General features: G+C 38.1%; 1 protein-coding gene across 1 annotated transcript in view; it reads left to right on the top strand.

The window, feature by feature from the left end:
* The window catches only part of LOC132152624 (G protein-activated inward rectifier potassium channel 1-like), a 50,486-nt gene extending 40,304 nt beyond the window's left edge, over positions 1 to 10,182 (top strand). Inside the window, exon 4 of the mRNA XM_059561386.1 lies at positions 9,472 to 10,182. Within this exon, the coding sequence (XP_059417369.1) occupies positions 9,472 to 10,064 (593 nt within the window). The 3' untranslated portion in view covers positions 10,065 to 10,182. The remainder of the gene's footprint in view (positions 1 to 9,471) is intronic.
* The last annotated feature ends 10,838 nt before the right edge of the window (positions 10,183 to 21,020 follow it).

The raw sequence follows: 21,020 nt of genomic DNA, 5'->3' as shown, positions 1-21,020 counted from the left end.
ACGGCTCCGGTAACTCCGTCGGTAAGATGCAGAGAGCCATTGACAAACTACAGAAAAGTAAAACTACTTCACGTTAGCATTACTGGCCACGAGTCCTATAGATCACACGTCAGCTGCGTCAGAGACGAACGGAGCGCGGGCCAGAAACACACGGGCCAAATTACATCTTTAAAAAGATGCAAATTCAGCCCGTTACTGTTTTAGCTTAATAAAAAAAAGCTCTTTTAGAGGTGCTGAAGCGCTCAGGGAGCTGACGCAGGAAACCCAGACGAACCGCTGAATCCCGCAATCACACCAACACCAGTTGATTTGTCATGAAACAATCCGGTGAAAGCAGCAAGCGATGTGCTCGGATCCGAAGCGAAAGCTTGAATGCGAGTTGCTTGCGCTGCTCCTTATATATCTGCTCTGTGGGGCAGAGCTCACGATGCAAATTCCGCAGACCAAGGTACTCGGCGTACCATTGGCCAATTTTGTAACCACTCGAAGGTGATTGGGCTCTCGGGCGAGATCCCCATTCGTCAGTCTCTTTCTGACGTAACGTAGAACATGACTGACTGAAAGGGAACCATGGTTATCCAGAGGGAACAAGATTGCGTTTCCCTGCAATGTTCCTGAATCACTGTGAACTATTACGTCTTACCACTCTACTGGACTGATTTTACACATGCTTCAAGCGAGGCTGGTGGATTTAATGATAATGAGCAACATCAGTGCCACTCACCGGTCTGGATTCCCATGTAGGATAAAAGGAGGAGTGACTACAGTGCAATGAAAGAGAGGACCAGGCCTGGATTTTCCTTGAGGGGCTGCTGCTTTTACTTTTGTTTTGCATTTATTTATTAATGTTTGATGTTTAAATGTTTCCCGGATCTACAAACTTTGTTACATTGATACCAAAACGTTTTTTTTTTTTTTTTATGAGAGGCTTAATAACAGCCAATTTGAGGGTTTCGAGGACATTTCATAATGACAATGGAGAATTAATAATATTCAGAAGAGAATCTATGACTTATGGAAGCACCTCTTTTATCAGCTGAGATGGAATTGGGTCTAACATACAGGTGCATTTTAAGTTAGAATGTTTTGGAAAAGTTCATTTATTTCAGTAATTCAACTCAAATTGTGAAACTTTTGTATTAAATAAATTCAGTCCACACAGACTGAAGTAGTTTAAGTCTTTGGTTCTTTTAATTGTGATGATATTGGCTCACATTTATCAAAACACCCACCAATTCACTATCTTAACTAATTAGAATACTTCAAGACCAATAATAATAATAATAATAATAATAATAATAATAATAATAATAATAAATAATAATTGTTGGTCTTCTGCAAAATATGTTCATTTACTGTACATGTAGTCAATACATGGTAGGGGCTCCTTTTGCTTTAATTACTGCCCCAGTTCGGCGTGGCATGGAGGTGATTAGTTTGTGGCACTGCCGAGGAGGTATGGAGGTCCAGGTTTCTTTGAGAGTGGCCTTCAGCTCATCTGCATTTTTTGGTCTCTTGATTCTCATTTTCCTCTTGACAATAACCCATAGATTCTTTCTGGGGTTCAGGTCTGGTGAGTTTTCTGGCCTGTCAATCACACCAGCATCATGGTTATTGAACCAACTTTTGGTTCTTTTGGGAGTGTGGGCAGGTGTCAAAACCTGCTGGAAAATGAAAGCAGCATCTTCAAAAATCTGGTCAGCAGAAGGAAGTATGAAGTGCATCAAAATTTCTTGGTAAACGGGTGCAGTGACTTGGTTTCCAAAAAACACAGTGGTCCAACACCAGCAGATGACATTGCACCCCAAATGATCACAGACTGTGGAAACTTAACACTGGACTTCAATCAACTTGGGCTATGAGCTTCTCCACCCTTCCTCCAGACCCTCCAGACTCTAAGACCTTGATTTCCAAATGAAATACAAAACTTGCTCTAATCTGAAAAGAGGACTTTGGACCACTGGGCAACAGTCAAGTTCTTATTCTCCTTAGCCCAGGTAAGACGCCTCTGACATTGTCTGTGGTACAGGAGTGGCTTAACAAGAGGAATATGACAACATAGCCAGTTGTGTGCAGGGCCAGCGCTGAAGATGGGGAGTCTGAAATAGCGAGAGGGGGCGATCACATGAATGCACATAATACTCTCAGCTAGAAAATACATATAGCTATTGTACATACAGTTGTAATCAAAATTATTCAACCCCTTTGACCTGCAAGGTACTTTGCCATGGCAAACTAAATTTTATGGAAACCATTTAAAAAAGGCATCAGTAAAGTATTAAAGAAAGTTTTTTAATACACTTTTGAGTGATTCTGAAAATGGAACACTGATGAATCATGATGAAATTAAATTTGACTCTAAACATTTATGTTCAAAATTATTCAACCCCCCAAAACTCACATTTTGTGCTGAATCTTTTATTCTTTAAAATCACCAATAAACACTGTCTGTAAGTGCTTAGGAGCTTCTGACACCTCTCTACTACAGTCTTGGCCCATTCATTGCCTGAAAAAGCTTCCAGATCACTGATAATCTTTGGTTTTCACATTCACCAATGCTTTCTTTAAAGTCAACCAGTTATTTCCAATGATAATTAAATTCTGGAGACTGAACAGGCCACTCAAGAACATTCTATAACTGATCACTGAACCAAGCAGAAGTAGATTTGGATGTGTACTTTGGGATGACTGTCCTGCAGGAAAGTCCATTGATCATAAGGTTCAGTCTTTGCACCAAAGGCATCACAATTATTTTCAAAATGGTCTAATACTTCAAAGAATCCATGATGTCCTTCATACAGTCATGATTTCCACTTCCTTCTACAGTTTGCAGCAGACATACAGCTGATCTATGGGTCCAAAAAGTTCCAGTTTGGTCACATCACTCCATAAAACATTCCTCCAGAGCTCCACACGTCTACACAAATGAATTTTATCAAGTTCAAGTCTGCCTTTTGTTCTTCTTGATCAAGAGTGGTATTCATCAAGATGTCTAAATATATAGGCCATACTTGTCCAGTGTTCTTCTTACACGCTGCATTGAAATGGTTTTCCTTCTTTCATAGGGTCATCTTGCAAGTCTTTGGCTTAACATTGCAAATTTTCTTCAGTTGCTCTGATTAAGCGTTTTATGATATTGTGCTTTTTCTTCAACAAGTTTTTCTGGTACAACACACTTTAAGCTAAGCAATAGGGCTGAGAACTGTGTATCTAGGAACTTTGAATGTGTTAGAAATCTTAATATAGCCTTAGCCTTTCTAAAGTAATACAATATATATTCTCTTTAGCTTTTGTGAGATCACTGTTGACATTTTTGCTAGTCAACTTCAGCACATGCATGGCCTAACTGTATGTATGTGTAACAGCTCAAGCTAATTCTGTTTTTAATACAGTTTCTAAAGACTTAATTGTGTTTTGAGACTGTTTTATTCCCCACCATGCAAATAAGTGATTTAAAAACAGCAATGTTGAATAGGGGTTGAATAATTATGACATAGTAATATTATTAAAAATCAAAAACTTAAAAATATTACATTATGTATTGACAATATCACTTTTAATATGCCAGTGAACTTTTATAAATGAAATTTTTATTTTATCCTGGATCTTCAGAAAAGCTTGCATTTGTAAAGTACTGCAGTCTCTGAGGGGTTGAGTAATTTTGATTGCAACTGTACTGAACCATAAGTTTAACACCTTATAAACAAACATATTGGTGCTATAACCACAAAAAAACTGCAGCTAGTGAGCAACGTACTGAGCTCTGAACAACATATCCACCTTTGTCCTCAACACGGAAGTAAGCCTATGGGTGAGACTTCCGTTTCATTAGCCACTATAGGAAAGATGAGAAGAGTAGAATAACAATCAAAGTCAAGTCAAGTCAAGTCAACTTTATTTATATAGCGCTTTAAACAAAATACATTGCAACTGAACAACATTCATTAGGAAAAAAGTGTGTCAATAATGCTAAATGATAGTTAAAGGCAGTTCATCATTGACTTCAGTGATGTCATCTCTGTTCAGTTTAAATAGTGTCTGTGCATTTATTTGCAATCAAGTCAACGATATCGCTGTAGATGAAGTTACCCCAACTAAGCAATCCAGAGGCGACAGCGGCAAGGAACCGAAACTACATCGGTGACAGAATGGAGAAAAAAAACCTTGGGAGAAACCAGGCTCAGTTGGGGGGCCAGTTCTCCTCTGACCAGACGAAACCAGTAGTTCAATTCCAGGCTGCAGCAAAGTCAGATTGTGCAGAAGAATCGTCTGTTTCCTGTGGTCTTGTCCTGGTGGTCCTCTGAGACAAGGTCTTTACAGGGGATATGTATCTGGGGCTCTAGTTGTCCTGGTCTCCGCTGTCTTTCAGGGCTGTAGAGGTCCTTTCTAGGCGCTGATCCACCATCTGGTCTAGATACAGACTGGATCTGTTGGCTACGTTGACCTTGGAATAAGAGAGAAACAGACCAATATTAGCGTAGATGCCATTCTTCTAATGATGTAGCAAGTACATGGTGTGTTATGGGAAGTGTTCCCGGTTCCGGTTTACCTAATTAATGCAGCCTAAAAATCCTTTAACGGATTTGGATATTAGAAGCATATTAGTATGTTTTGTGTAAGCCAGGTTAAAGAGATGGGTCTTTAATCTAGATTTAAACTGCAAGAGTGTGCCTGTCTCCCGAACAATGTTAGGTAGGTTATTCCAGAGTTTAGGCGCCCAATAGGAAAAGGATCTGCCGCCTGTAGTTGATTTAGATATTCTAGGTATTATCAAATTGCCTGAGCTTTGAGAATGCAGCGGACGTGGAGGATTACAATGTAACAATTCATACACTGAGGTGCTTAACAATTCAGGGCTTTTTAAGTAATAAGCAATATATATATATATATATATATATATATATATATATATATATATACTGTATACTGAAAATAAGAAGACTACAATACTTAGCATATAAATCAGCTGGTTTAAGGCAGCCTGGGCTGTTCTGATAACATGGGCTTTTTGCTTCTGTTCTTGTGAGAGTTTTATTGATTCTCTTCCTCTGTATTACTTTTTGTATTGAGGAAATTTGCCTTTCATCACCGACATTGTACTTTTTTTTTTGTGCGGTTGGATATAAGCAAGCTCAAAAGAAGATTCTGTTCTCTGGAAGGACACAAATATTGATCTAATTTCATATGACTCTCATTGTGTTAGTCAAATCAGGGTATATCAGTAATAAATTAAATATATCTCTTCCATCATTTAAATTATTTTTTTACACTGCCATAGATAGTGTAGAAGAACATAGATAATACATAAGACAACAAATCCTCAGTCTTTTCAAACTTTTCATGTAGGATAATTTTTCATGTTTTTTTAGTAATTTGTATTGCATGCATTATAATATGTGAATGTAGCATAAAGCACTAAAGCTAATCTTTACAAGCTTCGCAAGTAAATTGTGTCAAGATATGACAATTAATCTCTAAAAGCATAAAGCCTCTTCACCACTTTCATAAATTCCAGAGAGACAGAACAAAATTGAACTAACATGATTTTCTTAATCTGGTTATGTTTTTTCTGGCTTGATAAAGTTAAGATGGTGCCTGAAATGTTTAAACATTTGTGAGACGATAGAAAATGAGGCTGGCAAGAGGCAGGATTTACATTCATGGCTTGGTGCAACTGTTTCTTAACTGATTTTTTCTCCAAAAGAGGAATTACAGTTGCTCCACAACATATGTTAAATCATATAAACTTCTTTGGAAATGTAATATTATTCAAAATATTCTTGCTTCGGTTCCCTGCACAATCCCAATACATGCAGCAATACATTGGAAACACACAATTTTCTGTAAGTGTAATTGAGAGTGCAACTATGTGTGTTTGGGTGTGAGCCCTGTGATGGACTTTCCCTAGCCTGTGGCCTGAGATGGTGGCTGGACTAGAGTGTTGTCATCGCAGTATTGCAATTCCAGAACTCTGGTCTAAGCACAGATCTCTCATTATCTGTTTGTAACTCAAACTCTGGTGTAGAAGAAAATATATGTCATGAAAATGTTATCTAGTAATTTCACAGTGCATGAATTTTTAGTTTTCTTGTTCCTTTGTTAACTTTGTATGGCAGTTTCATAGCTGTTAAACTGGATGTGGAAGCTCTCTAACTTGTGATTGTTTGACTAATGCTTTTCTAATTATGAAGGCAAAACAACATCATTTGGATGACACAGCAAATCACAGTTCAGTATGCAAACAGATTTAAAAAATCATCTTATAATGATAAGCAAATTATTACTGAATTTATTATGAGCTATGAAATAGCTGACATACACAACCACTGAAGTTCAGTCTGTGAAAAAATGATGCAACAGCACAAACAGAAAGAGTAGAAACAGTGATTTATATTGTGAACTTTATATTGCATTTACTTTAAGTCAGAAGGTTAAAGATTTATGTTAAGGATAAACTTGTTACTGAAGAAAAAGTGGCAAGATGAAAAGCACTATTTTCTGTTTCAAACTTCCACATGGCATCTTTGGGTTATAATAACATTAAAAAAAAAGATTTATTATACAATTTTACTAAAAATACATTCAGCAGTAATCGCTTCCAAACATGAATCCAGCGGGTCATCTTGTTAATGCTACATTAATTAGCCTACAACAATAAAAGAACATTTCATCATCAACAAAAATGTGAACAACATCACATTAGACCACAGAAATTCCAAAATTACAAATTCCAAAATTACATTTCCCTTACATTCAACTAAAAAAAAAATTATAATAATAATAAAAAATTAATAGTTAACCATGGTTAAAAAAAAGGCTTTCTGAAACACAGATTGTTACGACCCGTGAGGTCTATGTGTGTGTTGTTGGTGTTTTCTGTCTCTATTCAGCAGGTGTCCCATATCTTGAGGTTGACGAGGTGAGAATCACGCAGCTGAAGCAGATCAGTGGCAATTAGTAAGGGTGTATAAATTGAGCCAGTGAAGTGCTCTTGGGGTGGTTGTTCTTTTTCCCTGGGCAGCTCGTGGCAGACTGTGAATTTCTGTGTAAACCGTGTGGATTACTGTGTGGTTTACTGTGTGGTTTATAGCGTGATCTGCTGGGTGTTGATCTTAGTTTTCTCCCCGTACCGTCGGTCAAGGGACTCTGTGGAGGCAGCTGTTGGACCGAGGTTCCTGATTAGCTGGAAGTCGGCGTGGTGAGCGGTGGACAATCTCCACGTGTGTTTCAGTAATTCAGTGGGAGCCGTGAAGACCGTATATTGTGTTGTATGTTTTTTTTTTTTTATTGAGCTTCTGTGTTTGTAGTTTACTTTATATAGGGATTAATTAAATAAATAAACAAATAAATACATGAACTTGACGCATGTTTTGAGTTATCCTTGGTTTTTCCATCCTGGGTATATATTTGTTAGTCCCACACCCCTAGACAAGCTGGGGACATAACACAGATGAAGTACAAATTCCTAACTCCTGGACTATGGGGTCCTGAACTAGGTTGATTTCAAACAAACTGTGCTAATCTGAATTAAAACAACATAGGTTGCCCATAAAACATGGAATGAACCAAGCAAAGCTTAAAATTGTATACAACTGCAAAGCAAATCCAAGAAAAAGAAAAGCTTTAGCTAACTGAAAATTATTTATTTTTAAGCAAGCACAAATAAAATGTGTGTCAAAATAAGAGATCCTAGAAATCTATTTGTGATTCAATTTTGAATAAATTCTTAAGATCCGTTGTTGTCGTTTTGTTCATAAAATAACTTTTCTAGAAAGAGAGCAAGAGTCCTGCACAATTAATTACAATTAAATAGCAAAGGCCATAAATCGTGATTCTGTGATCAGTAGTAAATCTCCATCCAAGGGCCAGAGGGCGCTCTTATGCGGGAACTCCAAATATACCCAGTAAAAGAAATTCAGGAAATTCCTATAGCGGTTGCTGAATGAACAAGTTTTAACTGATCTCATTGATTCAACATAACTTATAACACTCGACAATGGCAATATATGGTTTATCTGGGTTTGTCTTATTGTAATTTTTACTATAAAGTATATAATAATGCATTACTTATCTACATAGAATTTATCACTGCTTAGAATACTATGAAATATGTTGTGTGCCTTATTCTGTGTAAGAAGCTACATTATCTCACAGAATTATTTGCTTCAAACACTTGTCTTACATTATGAAGTGAGTTTGGAGTAAAAACATGCTAATAAATGTGGTATTTTCACGTGCTTTCAGATGGAGCAGCATTTAATACACCGAGCCGTAGTTCACTGACAAGCTACACAAGCAGCTTTTATAATGGCCGAACGATTTATGCAATTTTATTATCACACAATTGAATTCGTCTGTGATTATGAACATGATTTTGCATAGCTGGTCAGCAGTAAATGCTACTCCATCTGAAAGCACATGATGGAGATTTACTACTGATTACAGGACAGGCTTTATTGACAAGATTTGATTAATCGTACGCCCCAGTTGTCATCCTAAGGAAACATGATCAAATAATTTTATCAAAGGAAATCTGTATTGTTTATTCTTTTGATCGTTCATTAAATAAATTAATAAATTAATTAATAAAAATCACAAAAATCTAACTTCACCAACTTCACGTTATGATTTTTTTTTTCTCTCTCTCTAATGCACTTGGCCACAATTATATGTTGTCCTAGAAATTATTATGAGTAAAATCTCTGAAAATCTCTTCAAAATATGAAGTCAAGAAAATAGCACAAAATTGAAAATCAAAAAATTTTAAGAACCATGTCTACCTTTATGACAAGAACTAAGGAGTTCCAATCAACAGAAAATGTTACAAATCTGCCTTCAGTACATATTCTGTATTTGTCTTGAGTGGCCAAAGACTCTCCAAGGATCACAGCTGGATATGTTTTTTTTTTTTGCAGAAAATAGTTGAGTCTTGGAGTCAGAAAGCCTTATAATGGGCCGTGGTTAGATCTTCCAACAGAACAATGATCTTAAAAGACCATCAAAATCAACACAAAAATGGGTCACTGAGCACAAAACAAAGGTTCTGCCATGGCCACCCCAATTCCCGCAACATTGATCTGAAGTTAAACCAGAACTCCTGGTAGGTTTAATTAAAGCCTCAATGAATCCTGAGTCTTTCTCTAGGTAATCAGCATATTGAATTCTGGACTAGATTATGTCTAAGACTACTTAAAACAATGACAAAGGAAGCAGATTTCTGTTATTCTGGTTTAATGGACAATAATGTTTAGGCTGAATTAATGTTTAATATGAAGGGCTACAAGTTTAGAAGAAAAATCTGATCCAGAATGTTTGAGGAACATCATTACTGTGCTGTACTGTACTAACAAAGAATTGAATGTGATACACTTCAGAGTGCAGCAATGCTTTTTCAAACTGAGATAGACTGATTAAACTTTGACCAATTCGTTCATTACTCCATCTGTTCCCTTCATGTATTTTCTCTGATAGGCATGACTTGTCAAGCACGGACGTCGTACACAGAGGACGAGGTGCTGTGGGGCCACAGATTCTTCCCGGTCATCTCTCTGGAGGAGGGCTTCTTTAAAGTGGATTACTCTCAGTTCCACGCCACATTTGAGGTTCCCACACCTCCCTACAGTGTCAAAGAGCAGGATGAGGCATTGCTTATGTCGTCGCCGCTCATGGCACCGTCTCTGTGCAACAGCGGAGAGAAGAACAGCTCCCTTGACTGCCTGGAACTGCTGGAGGATCAGGAGAGCACGGCCAAATTACCAACCAAGGTGCAGAAGATGACAGGTAGAGATGGGCTACCCAGGAAGCTCCTGAGAATGAGCTCCACGACATCAGAAATGGCATACAGCCTGGGCGAACTGCCCATGAAGCTCCAACGCATCAGTTCGGTGCCTGGGGTCTCAGAGGAAAAGCAGGTTACTATGACAACTAAGATTGCTACAGAGTCTATCAGCAAATCGGTTGCAGACTTGCCACCAAAACTGCAAAGAATGGCTGGGGGAGGAGGCCGCATGGACGGACACCTGCCCCCCAAACTCCGAAAGATGAACTCTGATCGTTTCACATAGCTGCTGTCAAAAGGGTCCTCATTTAACCTGAGATGTTCAGCGTGTATATACAGTATAGACAGATAAACCATATATGCTGTACTAATGAAGTAGGTTAACATAATTTAAAATGTCTGTTCCTGTGATATAGCGGACAGTTCCTCCTATGTGGCTACTTAGGAGCAATTCAAGTCACACAGTTGCATTGTTTACCATAATATCTGTTTACCTAGCTTATGTTACAATGCATGTTTAACTTAACAAAGGTGTTAAAAAGATGTTCAGACATACGTACACTAATTCATTGTTTTATACATGCTTTATTTGGATTTCTCCCGTACATGGTTGTTAACTGGTTGAACAGTAATGCCAATAATCTTCTTACAGCATAAAAACATAGTTTATCAATTATTTAGAATAGTAAAGCTATTAAATACAGAACAAACAACATTATCAATAATTATCAATGAATACATGGCTGTGGTAAGCTTTTTGTGTTTTTTATATTTACTGAGAATATTAGAAGGGGGGGGGGGGGGGGTTAGTTTGGAAAAGCTGGTATCTCCCTCATAATAATTCATCCAATTTTTTTTTTTTTCATCTCCCTCAAGTGATTTTAATGCTGTCTTGCTTTATTTTGATGAAGAAGATGCTTTGCAAAAAGTTGATGCTGTACTTTTTAAACAAATGGATGCAGAAATAAATAAAATAAATAAATAATCAAATAAATAAAACATTTGGTTATTCCAGTACGTCCCGGTAGTTCATGTTAATTATTGCATTGACTAACAATTAGCAATACATTTGTTACAGTATTTATTAACCTTTATTAATATTAGTTTTGTAAACATACTGTAACTGTAAGGATTACAATAAAAGCTGAAATTAAAATTGACAGAGTAATACATACATAGATTTTATTTTATTTTTTATTATAAGTATTCCATGTTTTTTTTTTTTTTTTTTTTTTACTGTTAGTTAATCTTAACCAATACATCAATTAACATGAACTAACAGTAAAGAAAAGAAAAAAAGAAAAAAAAAAATCTTTGTCTAGTGGAGCTTTGCTGTAAAGTGGTACCAGTCTAAAATAATATATGCTATATTGCAAACTGAAAAACCAACACAATGAACCCAGCATGTCACAAAATGTGTTTTATTTACACTCATTTGTTGGTGGAAATTTTGTGATTCCATTGAATGCTGTATTTCTTTAATTATAGTGATCCATTAATTACACACACACCATCATAAATACTGGACTTTTTAATGTATTTTAAAGCCAATAGTTTCTAAAGCAGACTCCCTGACAGGGACTTCGATGTGCTTTCAGGTCATTAGGACTCGATGTAATCCCCTCTTATCCACATTATTACATTTTTTTCTTCATATTACTTGTAAGTCGGGTGAAGAATCAAGGAATGAAATATCTGATTCTGCCTCTCTTCAACTTTTAATAACCCTGGACTTAAGTGCACCTTCTGCCTTATTGAAAAGGATTTAAAGGAAGGTTAATTTTACCCACACACCCCCAATCACCACCGCCGCTGACGCCATTTCTTTCACAATTGGAATGTAATGTTGAGCGTCTGCACAGTCAGTGAAGTAGAAATGAGCATTAAAAGCCTTGATTGGATGATTCTTTAAAGTGTTGCAGTAGTATCTGAATCCTGTTAATGCACCATTTCTGAGCACCTCTCTCCCAAGAGATTTTTGGCTTGAATTGCCATGGAGATCCCTGCACTTTTGTCCATTAGGCAAAGCATCATTAAACAAAGAGAGATGTCACTTGAGTGTTTTACACCTGCACCTATAGATCACCACTGCTGTTTAAGCTGAACAGATGAGAGGTGTACTGAGATCCACTTCAGCCATAAGCAGTTGCATTCTTGCAACTAAAAAGTCACTTTGGCAGACCGACCCCTCACTGTCATTCTCTGAGTCACTTCTTTCTATTGCTGCTTTTATTTAAGTCATTTTGACTCTCCATAATGGGTCTGTGGTCATAATAAATGAAGAAAATAATGATGATTGAGGCTGAAATCAATACCCAATTAAATGTTGTCTATAAAACCAGTCAACCAGTCTTTAATGAACAGTTTGTTCATTAGTTCTATAGATTTCAGAGCTGGGTCATTCTCAGGAAACGTCGCTATTAGTGTTACTTTCAGCAAGGTGGCCTAATATGCTATTGTAAATATCAATATATATGTTGATGATTTTGAAATTGCATATACAAGTCTGCCCTTAATACAACTATAACTGGAAAAATAATTTGATACTTGAGTTGATGGATTAGAAAAATTTATTTATAATCATTATGCTTGTGGTTTGTGGTAAATAATGTGAGTAAACTTCAGTATTATATTAATAAAGTTCATTATCCTCTTACTTTTCAGACAAATTATGCCATATTTCCGAAAATCATCCATCTGTATTATTGTCAACCATGTTTAATTTAAATAATACTTCAATTCTGGAGTGTGAGGTGGGTGGGAGGGGGGTGGGAAAGCTGCAACTTCCAAATAAACAACAACCCTCCTCAGTGCTCTGGAACCCTACAAACACAGAGACAGTTAAGTGAAACAACCCTTACTTATTTTATTTATTTGTTTATTTATTTATTTATTGAACGTCACTTGACCAATATGTAGTATAATATCCTTTGTTAGAAACATGTATTATAAGAAACATTCGGTTAGTTGAACACTTTGAACACTGTTTATATAGGGGAAAAAATAAAAAATTTAGCTAAAGTCATGAAGGCAAAACTTGAGTTTCATTGATCTGTGTCTGTAATATGGAAAAAAAAATACCATCTCACATTCATAGTCATGTTACAATTCAATTCAATTCAACTTTATTTCGCCATGTATACAGATACTAGGAATTTGATTTGGTCTTCTCCATGCAGGCAACACAGTAAAAGCAAAAAAAAAAAAAAAAAAAACAGTTACAAAAACACAATACAAGGACAAATAGAGACATTATAAGCAATACGTTAATATGCAGAGGTGGGTAGAGTACCCAAAAACTGTACTCAAGTAAAAGTAAAAGTACTTCTAGAAATATTTACTCAAGTAAAAGTAAAAGTACTAGTCTTGAATAGTTACTTGAGTAAGAGTAAAAGAGTATCGGATAAAAAATTTACTCAAGTAGTAAGTTACTAGTTACTTTTGGTCATATATACTGAGCCTATTTTTATTTAGATATATAGATAAAATGTATGTAATGTATGTGTGCGTGTATAAATGTATATATTTCATCAGCCTTTACTCCAATTTATGTAATTTATTATAAAACCCTGTCTGTTTACTTAAGTAACAGATATAGGTGTCATGCCATAACATATTTTTAATACGACTGACTTTATATTAAATGTGAATTTAACATTGAAAGTTAATGTGATATAAATATTGCTACTAATCTTTCATTGTTCGGAAAGAGAGCAAATAACATTTACATTATTAAAGATCATTTTCACTGACAGTCTAGATTTCACTCACTCTCAGAAACTCCCATTAAAAATCACTGAAACTGTTAACACGGTGAAATCAATCTTATTTACAGATTCGTACACACATCTGCACTTTGTTGTTTCTGACGAGAGAATTCGCCAGAAAGAGGTATTCAGTCAGTGAGCGAGTGAAGGAAGCACCGGCATTTTAGCGATGACTCATCGGAACACCTCTGATTGGCCAATGCTTTAATAAGCTCAAAGGAATCATGTGTGATTGGTTATAATGCGCAGTGCTGTAAAAACGCGTCTGTCTCTGGCTCAGCGCCAGCAAGCAATCACAGATCTGAATTTAGCAGCTGATGATATGTATTAAAATTAATAAAATCTTAATCGGCTATTTTTTGTCTTTTGGAAGCTGCATTCAACTTGACTCCCCTCTGTTATAAGCCACACACGTACAACAAACTAATGTCACAGTGGTATCGTGTACTGTAATCAAATAAAGACCAAGTTATTACCTGTTAAACAGTAGACAGCACACGCGGTGTTCATCTAATAAGGATCTCCATCGCAAGCGAATAATAGCCTTTGCAGATTTGCTTTCATTTCAGTGCAGTTCCATAGCCACGTTTTCAACGCTGCTGATTTTCTTAAACGTTACAACTCTGAGTGAACTGCTTCAGACGCTCAGCGCGTGCGGCAGGGTACTGAACGACTCATTCAAACTGATTCATGAACCAATTCACTCGTTTGCCAATTGGTTTGATCAAGCCTTTGAACAGAATTGACTCAAAAGAATGAATCATTCACGAATGGGCATCGTTCATTGCCCAGAGAAAAGTAGACGGCGCGTTTGGAATAAACTGAAGCATTTATAACATTTATTGCATTAAGATAAAGTAACGAGAGGAGCGTCGCCCACAGTAACGAAGTAAAAGTACAGATTTTTCCCCAAAAATTTACTCAAGTAAGAGTATAAAGTACCCATCTTTAAATATACTCCGAAAAGTATTAGTTACCCCAAAAAATTACTCAAGTAAATGTAACGAAGTAAATGTAACTCGTTACTAACCACCTCTGTTAATATGAATGTAAAAAGTGATGAGTAAAATAATAAATAAAGAGCCATGAATTCCAAGATTTAAGAATCATTTAGGAGGGCTATTGCTTGGGGGAAAAAACTGTGGCGGTGGCGTGATGTTTTGGGCAAAAAGGCCCTGTACCGCTTTCCAGAGGGGAGAAGATTAAACAGACTATTGGTAGGATGAGAGGGGTCAGTCGCAATCTTCACAGCTCTGTTAATGGACCTGGAGCTGTACAGGTCCATAATGGGGGGCAGGGAGGAGCCGATGATCCGCTCTGCTGCCCGGACGACTCTTTGTAGCCTGGCCTTTGCGCGGGCTGACGCAGAGGCAAACCAGACCGTGAGGGAGGATGTTAGCACACTCTCAATGACCGCTCTTTAGAATTGTACCATGATGGGGGGACTGAGCCGTAGTCCTTTCAGGCGGCGGAGGAAGAACCGGCGCTGCTGGCCTTTCTTCACTAGTTGGGAGATGATATTGTCCCATTTGAGTGTGTTAGTGATGGTTGTGCCCAGGAACTTGAAGTGCTCTACCACAGACACAGATGAGTTATTGATGACCAGAGAAAGATGAGTCGGGGGATTTTTGTGGAAATCCACTATCATCTCAACTGTTTTGTTGATGTTAAGCTCCAAGTTACTGACTGCACACCAGGACACCAGGAGACTGACCTCTTTGCGGTAGGCTGACTCGTCGTTGTTGGAGATGAGGCCTATTATGGTGGTGTCATCGGCATATTTGATGGTTTTGACAGAAGGGCCTCCAGAGGTGCAGTCGTTGGTGTACAGTGAGAATAACAAGGGGGACAGCACACAACCTTGGGGAGCACCAGTGTTGACTGTGCAGGGCTGTGAGAGATGTGGGCCCAGCCTGACATACTGAGTCCTGTTGGTGAGAAAGTCTGTAATCCATGAGCAGAGGAGGGGGTGAATATTTAGATGGATCAGTCTGCTGTGAAGGAGGTCAGGGATGATGGTGTTAAAGGCAGAGCTGTAATCCACAAACAGGAGACTTGCGTATGTGTTCCGATTGTCCAGGTGTTGTGGAATGAAGTGAAGTTGATTGCATCATCAACTGAGCGGTTGGATCTATATGCAAATTGAAGAGGGTCCATGAGGTGTTCGGTGGATGCTTTGAGATAAGAGAGAACCAAGCGTTCAAATGCTTTAATGACTACAGAGGTGAGGGCAACCGGTCTGTAGTCATTTAAGCATGTGATCTGGGGCTTTTTCGGCACCGGAATGATGACAGCAGATTTGAAGCAGGCAGGTACTCGGCATAGTTCTAATGACTGATTAAAAATGTCCGTAAATACTGTGGTCAGCTCACTGGCACAGTGCCTAAGGGAAGTAGGTGACACCATGTCTGGACCACACGCTTTCCTGATGTTCTGACCTTTAAAAAGCCTCCGAACCTCATGCTCCGTGATGACGAATGGTGCAGATGAGGTGGTGGCGGTGGTGGCAGTGGAGGGGGGGGGGGGGGGGGGGGGTTAGAGTGGGGGGATCCACGCGGGGCTTCGAACCTAGTGCAAAACACATTGAACTTATCAGGTAGATTGGGGTCGTTGGAGGCTGGTGGGGGGAGGGGGCTTTTTGTAGCCCATGGCAGATTGTAGGGCCTTCCAGACAGCTCTGATGTTCTTATCTCCGACCTGTTGTTCAATCCTGGCCTTATACAGCCTCTTAGCATGCTGGATGGCTTTGCTGAGTGCATATTTGGCCTTGGTGTAGGCAGCCTTGTCTCTGCTCCTGTGGGCCGCCTCCTGCTCTCTCCTCCGTAGCCTTACTTCCTTATTGAACCATGGCTTACTATTCCCATAAATGACAATAGATTGTCTGGGAATGCAAAGTTCCTCACAGAAGTAGATGTAGGACGAGCATGTGTCTACATACTCATCAAAGTCATTGCATGCCAATTTAATAGTTTCCCAGTCTGTAATGTCAAAGCAGGCTTGTAGTGTTTCAATTGCAGCGGGTGTCCATTTCTGTACAACCCTCTTAATCGGTTTTTGTCTTTTGAGTAGAGTCCGGTATGTGGGGATGAGTTTAATCACAGCATGATCGCCATTGCCTAGAGGTGCGCGCGCACAAGCACGATATGCCTCTTTGATGGAAGAATAGCAGTGATCAAGAGTCCGTTCTCCCCTGGTGGCACAGCGCACCAACTGATGGTATTTTGGAAGTTCAGATCTCAGATCAGTGTGGTTGAAATCACCCATGACAATTACAGTGGAGTTAGGGAACTTATTCTCCACTTCTGTAATATGATCAGCTAAAAGCTGCTGGGCTGTGTCGGCATGAGCCTGTGGCTGAACGTAAACACATGCAAGGATAATGAATGATATTTCCCTAGGTGAGTAAAAAGGTTTGCAGTGTATTGCCAGCAATTCCAGATCGGGGGAACATAATTCAGTAATGACTGTTAAATCGCTGCACCACATAAAAGCAGATATCTCCACCTTTTGTTTACCCGGTGGCTGTTGCATTGCGGTCCACTCTAAAGAGCCGATAACCGAGTAGGTTAACCGCCGAGTCAGGAATATTGGAGTGAAGCCAGGTTTCCGTCAAGCAGAACGCAGCAATATTGGAATAATCCTTGTCCGTCTCCAACCGAAGTTGGAGCTCATCCAGCTTGTTGCTGAGTGATCTCACGTTAGCCAGTACTAGTCCAGGTAAAGGTGCACGGAACCCTTTCTTCTCCAAATGGCGACGGCAGCCGGCTCGATTACCCCTCGCTCTGCTGCGGGGGAGCAGCCTCCATGGACGAGCTCTCGAGTGTTTGTATGGGCTACAATCCGTTGAGATTCTGAGGATATCCGAATAAAGACCCTACAAATCAGGGCGGCAACTAAGGGATGATGTCGCACTGATGTTTAGTAGTTCATCTCTGGAGTAGGTAATTTTCATAATCGCACCGCACGATAGACATTAACACGGACAAACTTTTCCTCGTGCACAAGGTCTCCACGGCCGCCACACAAGCATCCCCACATTTGAAATGCAATGCAGAATTACATTGTATATTAACATAAGGCTGGCACAGCATATTCGAAGAACTGTTTTGGAACGTTTACACATCATCAAATCATTTTGGGTATTGTCCATCATTATCCACCGAATAAAGACTTTTAATTATGCCTGTGAATCAACTTCAATCCAAAAGCTACTATATCCTAAAATAACCTCACATACAGTTTCTTTTGGCTAATAGTATGATGTGTCAGCCATTAACTTGCACTCTTAAAAGCTCTGTTTCTCATTTCATTGAGGATAGCTCTGAATGTCCAAGGCTAAAATTAGAGTGTTGACTTTGATTCAGGTGCTGAGTTTGCCTGTTTTGTTGCCTTGTGGGCCTACTGCTGAGTGGAGTTTGCTTGGATTTAAATTTTCTAATCTACTTGGGCTGTGCATTTTCCAAATAGCATCTCTCACATGTTTGGTTTAGTTCTGTTTGTCCTTCAGACAAAGTCAAATTTGGCATCTACTGAATTAGGTGGAATTGTGCATAAATGCAATATCAAGACAAATGCTGATTCAAAAGTAGTATTTCCCTTTAAAAAGTAAATAAAAAATAAAAATAAAAAATAAAATAAAATGTGTTTTGCTTTTTAATCTACACATCTCTCAGTGTTGGATTTTTTTTTTTAATCAAAGACCAGTGAAAGCACTGAAAGTAGTTTCAATGCCGAAAAGATTGACCTAAAAATGAATCGCTCATTTTATTAGAAGCATGCACTGGGATTTGGCTCAAGACTCAAAATGTAGGAAGCAGGCGGATGTCTGGCACTTTCCCTAACGCTTCTTAGGCTATTATACATTACTGTCCTCTGATTTACCCTGCATAAAAAGGACAATAATGAACTTTCTTAATGAAGAAATTTGTCCTTGTTGTTATTTATTTATTTATTTATTAATTACAAACCCACATATGGTCAAATCAACAGCAATATCAGTTATTATCTGAAAGTGCAGACCACAGATCCTCTTTGTATGTGAAATCTGGATGTTTTACGTAAATGTTACTTGTAAGTGTTTCATATAAAGTCATCAAATTATTTATGGGTGACTGAGAGCTCATTAGATAATTACCAATCATTAGACATTCCTTAATCTTCTCTTCTAATTTTCTCTCAGTACATTATATCCACACTTCCTTCTTTCCTTGCATCCCCCTTTCATCTTTCTCTTCATCTCTCTCTTCTCTTCATCCTGTCCCTTGTGAGAGCACCTCTGTGTGTGGCTTTGCTGACGTACAAGTGATTAGTCTAAGTTAGGCTCCAGAGACGTGAGGGGATTTTTGATTCACAGCAGCTGCCCTCTTTACTGTGGAGTGTATAGAGGGTGTGCACCTGTGTCCCTCAGCTTTTTCACACGCACACACACACACACACACACACACACACACACACACACACACACACACACACACACACACACACACACACGCACACACACACACACACACACACATACACCACACACACATACACATACACAAAGGCATATGTGTGGTGAGTACACATAAAGATGTGCACACACACAAACACATAAACTCACACATACGTAAATATAGAAATGTTTAGAAAAAAATAAAATAATAATAATTGTATTTATACCTGTATAATTTTTGTTCCTGTTCATCGGTTTATGTAGCTCATGAGTACCCTTTCACAGGATCAGTCAATGTTGTGATAGGCTGCATTTTAATGAACTTGTTGAACCGCCCTTTTTTTATTTCTAAAATGAAAGAATTTCTTGTTCATACTAGTAATGCCGTTGAACAATGGGAGTGCTGCTCATGATTACAACAGGGTGTGCCCCCAAGGTACATGTTGGGCCACTCTTATTGTACATTCTTCTGTTTATGGATGGGCTAATCACATAACTTTAGGAGATCATTTAAGTATATCTGCCTTTCTCCACACTTTTCTAGGGATTTATGCTTTTCCGCATATAGCGATTCAGACAGCAATAGTGTCACGATGCAGAAGGAGAGAGGACTCAAACGCGAAGGCAGGTAATGTCTCTTTAATTAACTCAGAAGGCTCACAAGGCAAAAGCTCAGGCTGCCATCAGGCAACTTCTCAAACAGAAAATGGCTCTATAATTAATAACAAACAAAGACCATCTATCCGCCAATGACGGGGGATCCCGGGAGAGCAGAGAGCGGGTCCAGGTGAGCGGATGGCACTACTGGCGACAGTCAACTCACATCAGCGGGAGGCTGGGTAGAGTAAAGGTTTAGCGAAGATACATTCAAAACGCACCAAACAGGACGCAACAAGACAGAGGGGAGAGAACCAGGTTCAGGTACGTATGGGATCATGAGATAATAATCTGGCGGAGAACAAAGGGAAGGGAAGACTAGAAATAGAGAGTCTAATCAGAGAAAGTAATTAATTATAATGTTGTGTTGTATTTAATGTTGTATAATCATAAGATTATACAACATATTGCCTCAACAGATTTGTATCAGGATATTTTATATATCTTCTTAGACATTATATATAGAAACTTAGACATCTCTAATGATTTATAGTTACTGGCCCCCTGGTGTAAACGATGCTTGCATTCTAATTGTCTGTTTAAATTACAACTCATCAGATTTGTTCCATTTTTAAAGCATCATAACTTTGAGTTGATTCCAAGGTCTAAAGCCAGAATCACCCTACAATCTAGGATGTGTCCTAAGTGATGGCAAATAGTTTTTTTTTCTCTCCTTTTACTCTACATAGTGGTTGTCCAGCCTTAAAATATTCAATAGCTAACAAAATTTTAATTTTAATTTCTCTTCTATTAATGTATTGATATGATGTGAAGTCACATTACCAGTGTGACACTAAAACAGTAATAGTACTTCAAGTCAGTACTTCAAATTTTACAAAAGTCTTTTTAAACATGAAATTCTGTACTTCTACTTTTTTTTTATTATTATTATTATTTTTTTTTTTTTACACATATGAGCTTCTATTAATTAATGTTATGTGATGGCAACATGTGATGGCTGTGTGAGAATTTAACCTTTAGGTTTTGTGGAGTAAAAGAGAAATAGGGACAGGTGTTTGGAAGATGGGTGTTTTTTTCTTTATCTTGACTTATTTGTTTAATTTGAAAAATAATACAAATATTCCACTATTTGGGTGGTGAGGATTGAGTCCTGGCTGAATCAAGATTACTTTCTTTGTGGAATCCCCATGTTTGTGTGGGGTTTCAGCGAAATTCTCCAGAAATTGTATTTATTCATTAATATTGTAGCAATATTCCATACAGTGCTACAATAAAATGATTTAAAAATAGTGGCAACTCATGTCTGATCTTGCACAAATGATCATATCTGTAAAGACCAGCTGATTGTGTGTCTGAATTCAAGAAAACATGGGGAACTGCTTGGTAACAGTCAAGTCACATTTATGTATATAGTATATAAATA

The sequence above is a fragment of the Carassius carassius genome, chromosome 11 (genome assembly GCF_963082965.1).
Source record: "Carassius carassius chromosome 11, fCarCar2.1, whole genome shotgun sequence".
In the NCBI taxonomy this organism is placed as follows: Eukaryota; Metazoa; Chordata; class Actinopteri; order Cypriniformes; family Cyprinidae; genus Carassius; species Carassius carassius.
The sequence above is the reverse complement of the archived record's forward strand: the minus strand, read 5'-3'. Positions and strand labels throughout refer to the sequence as shown.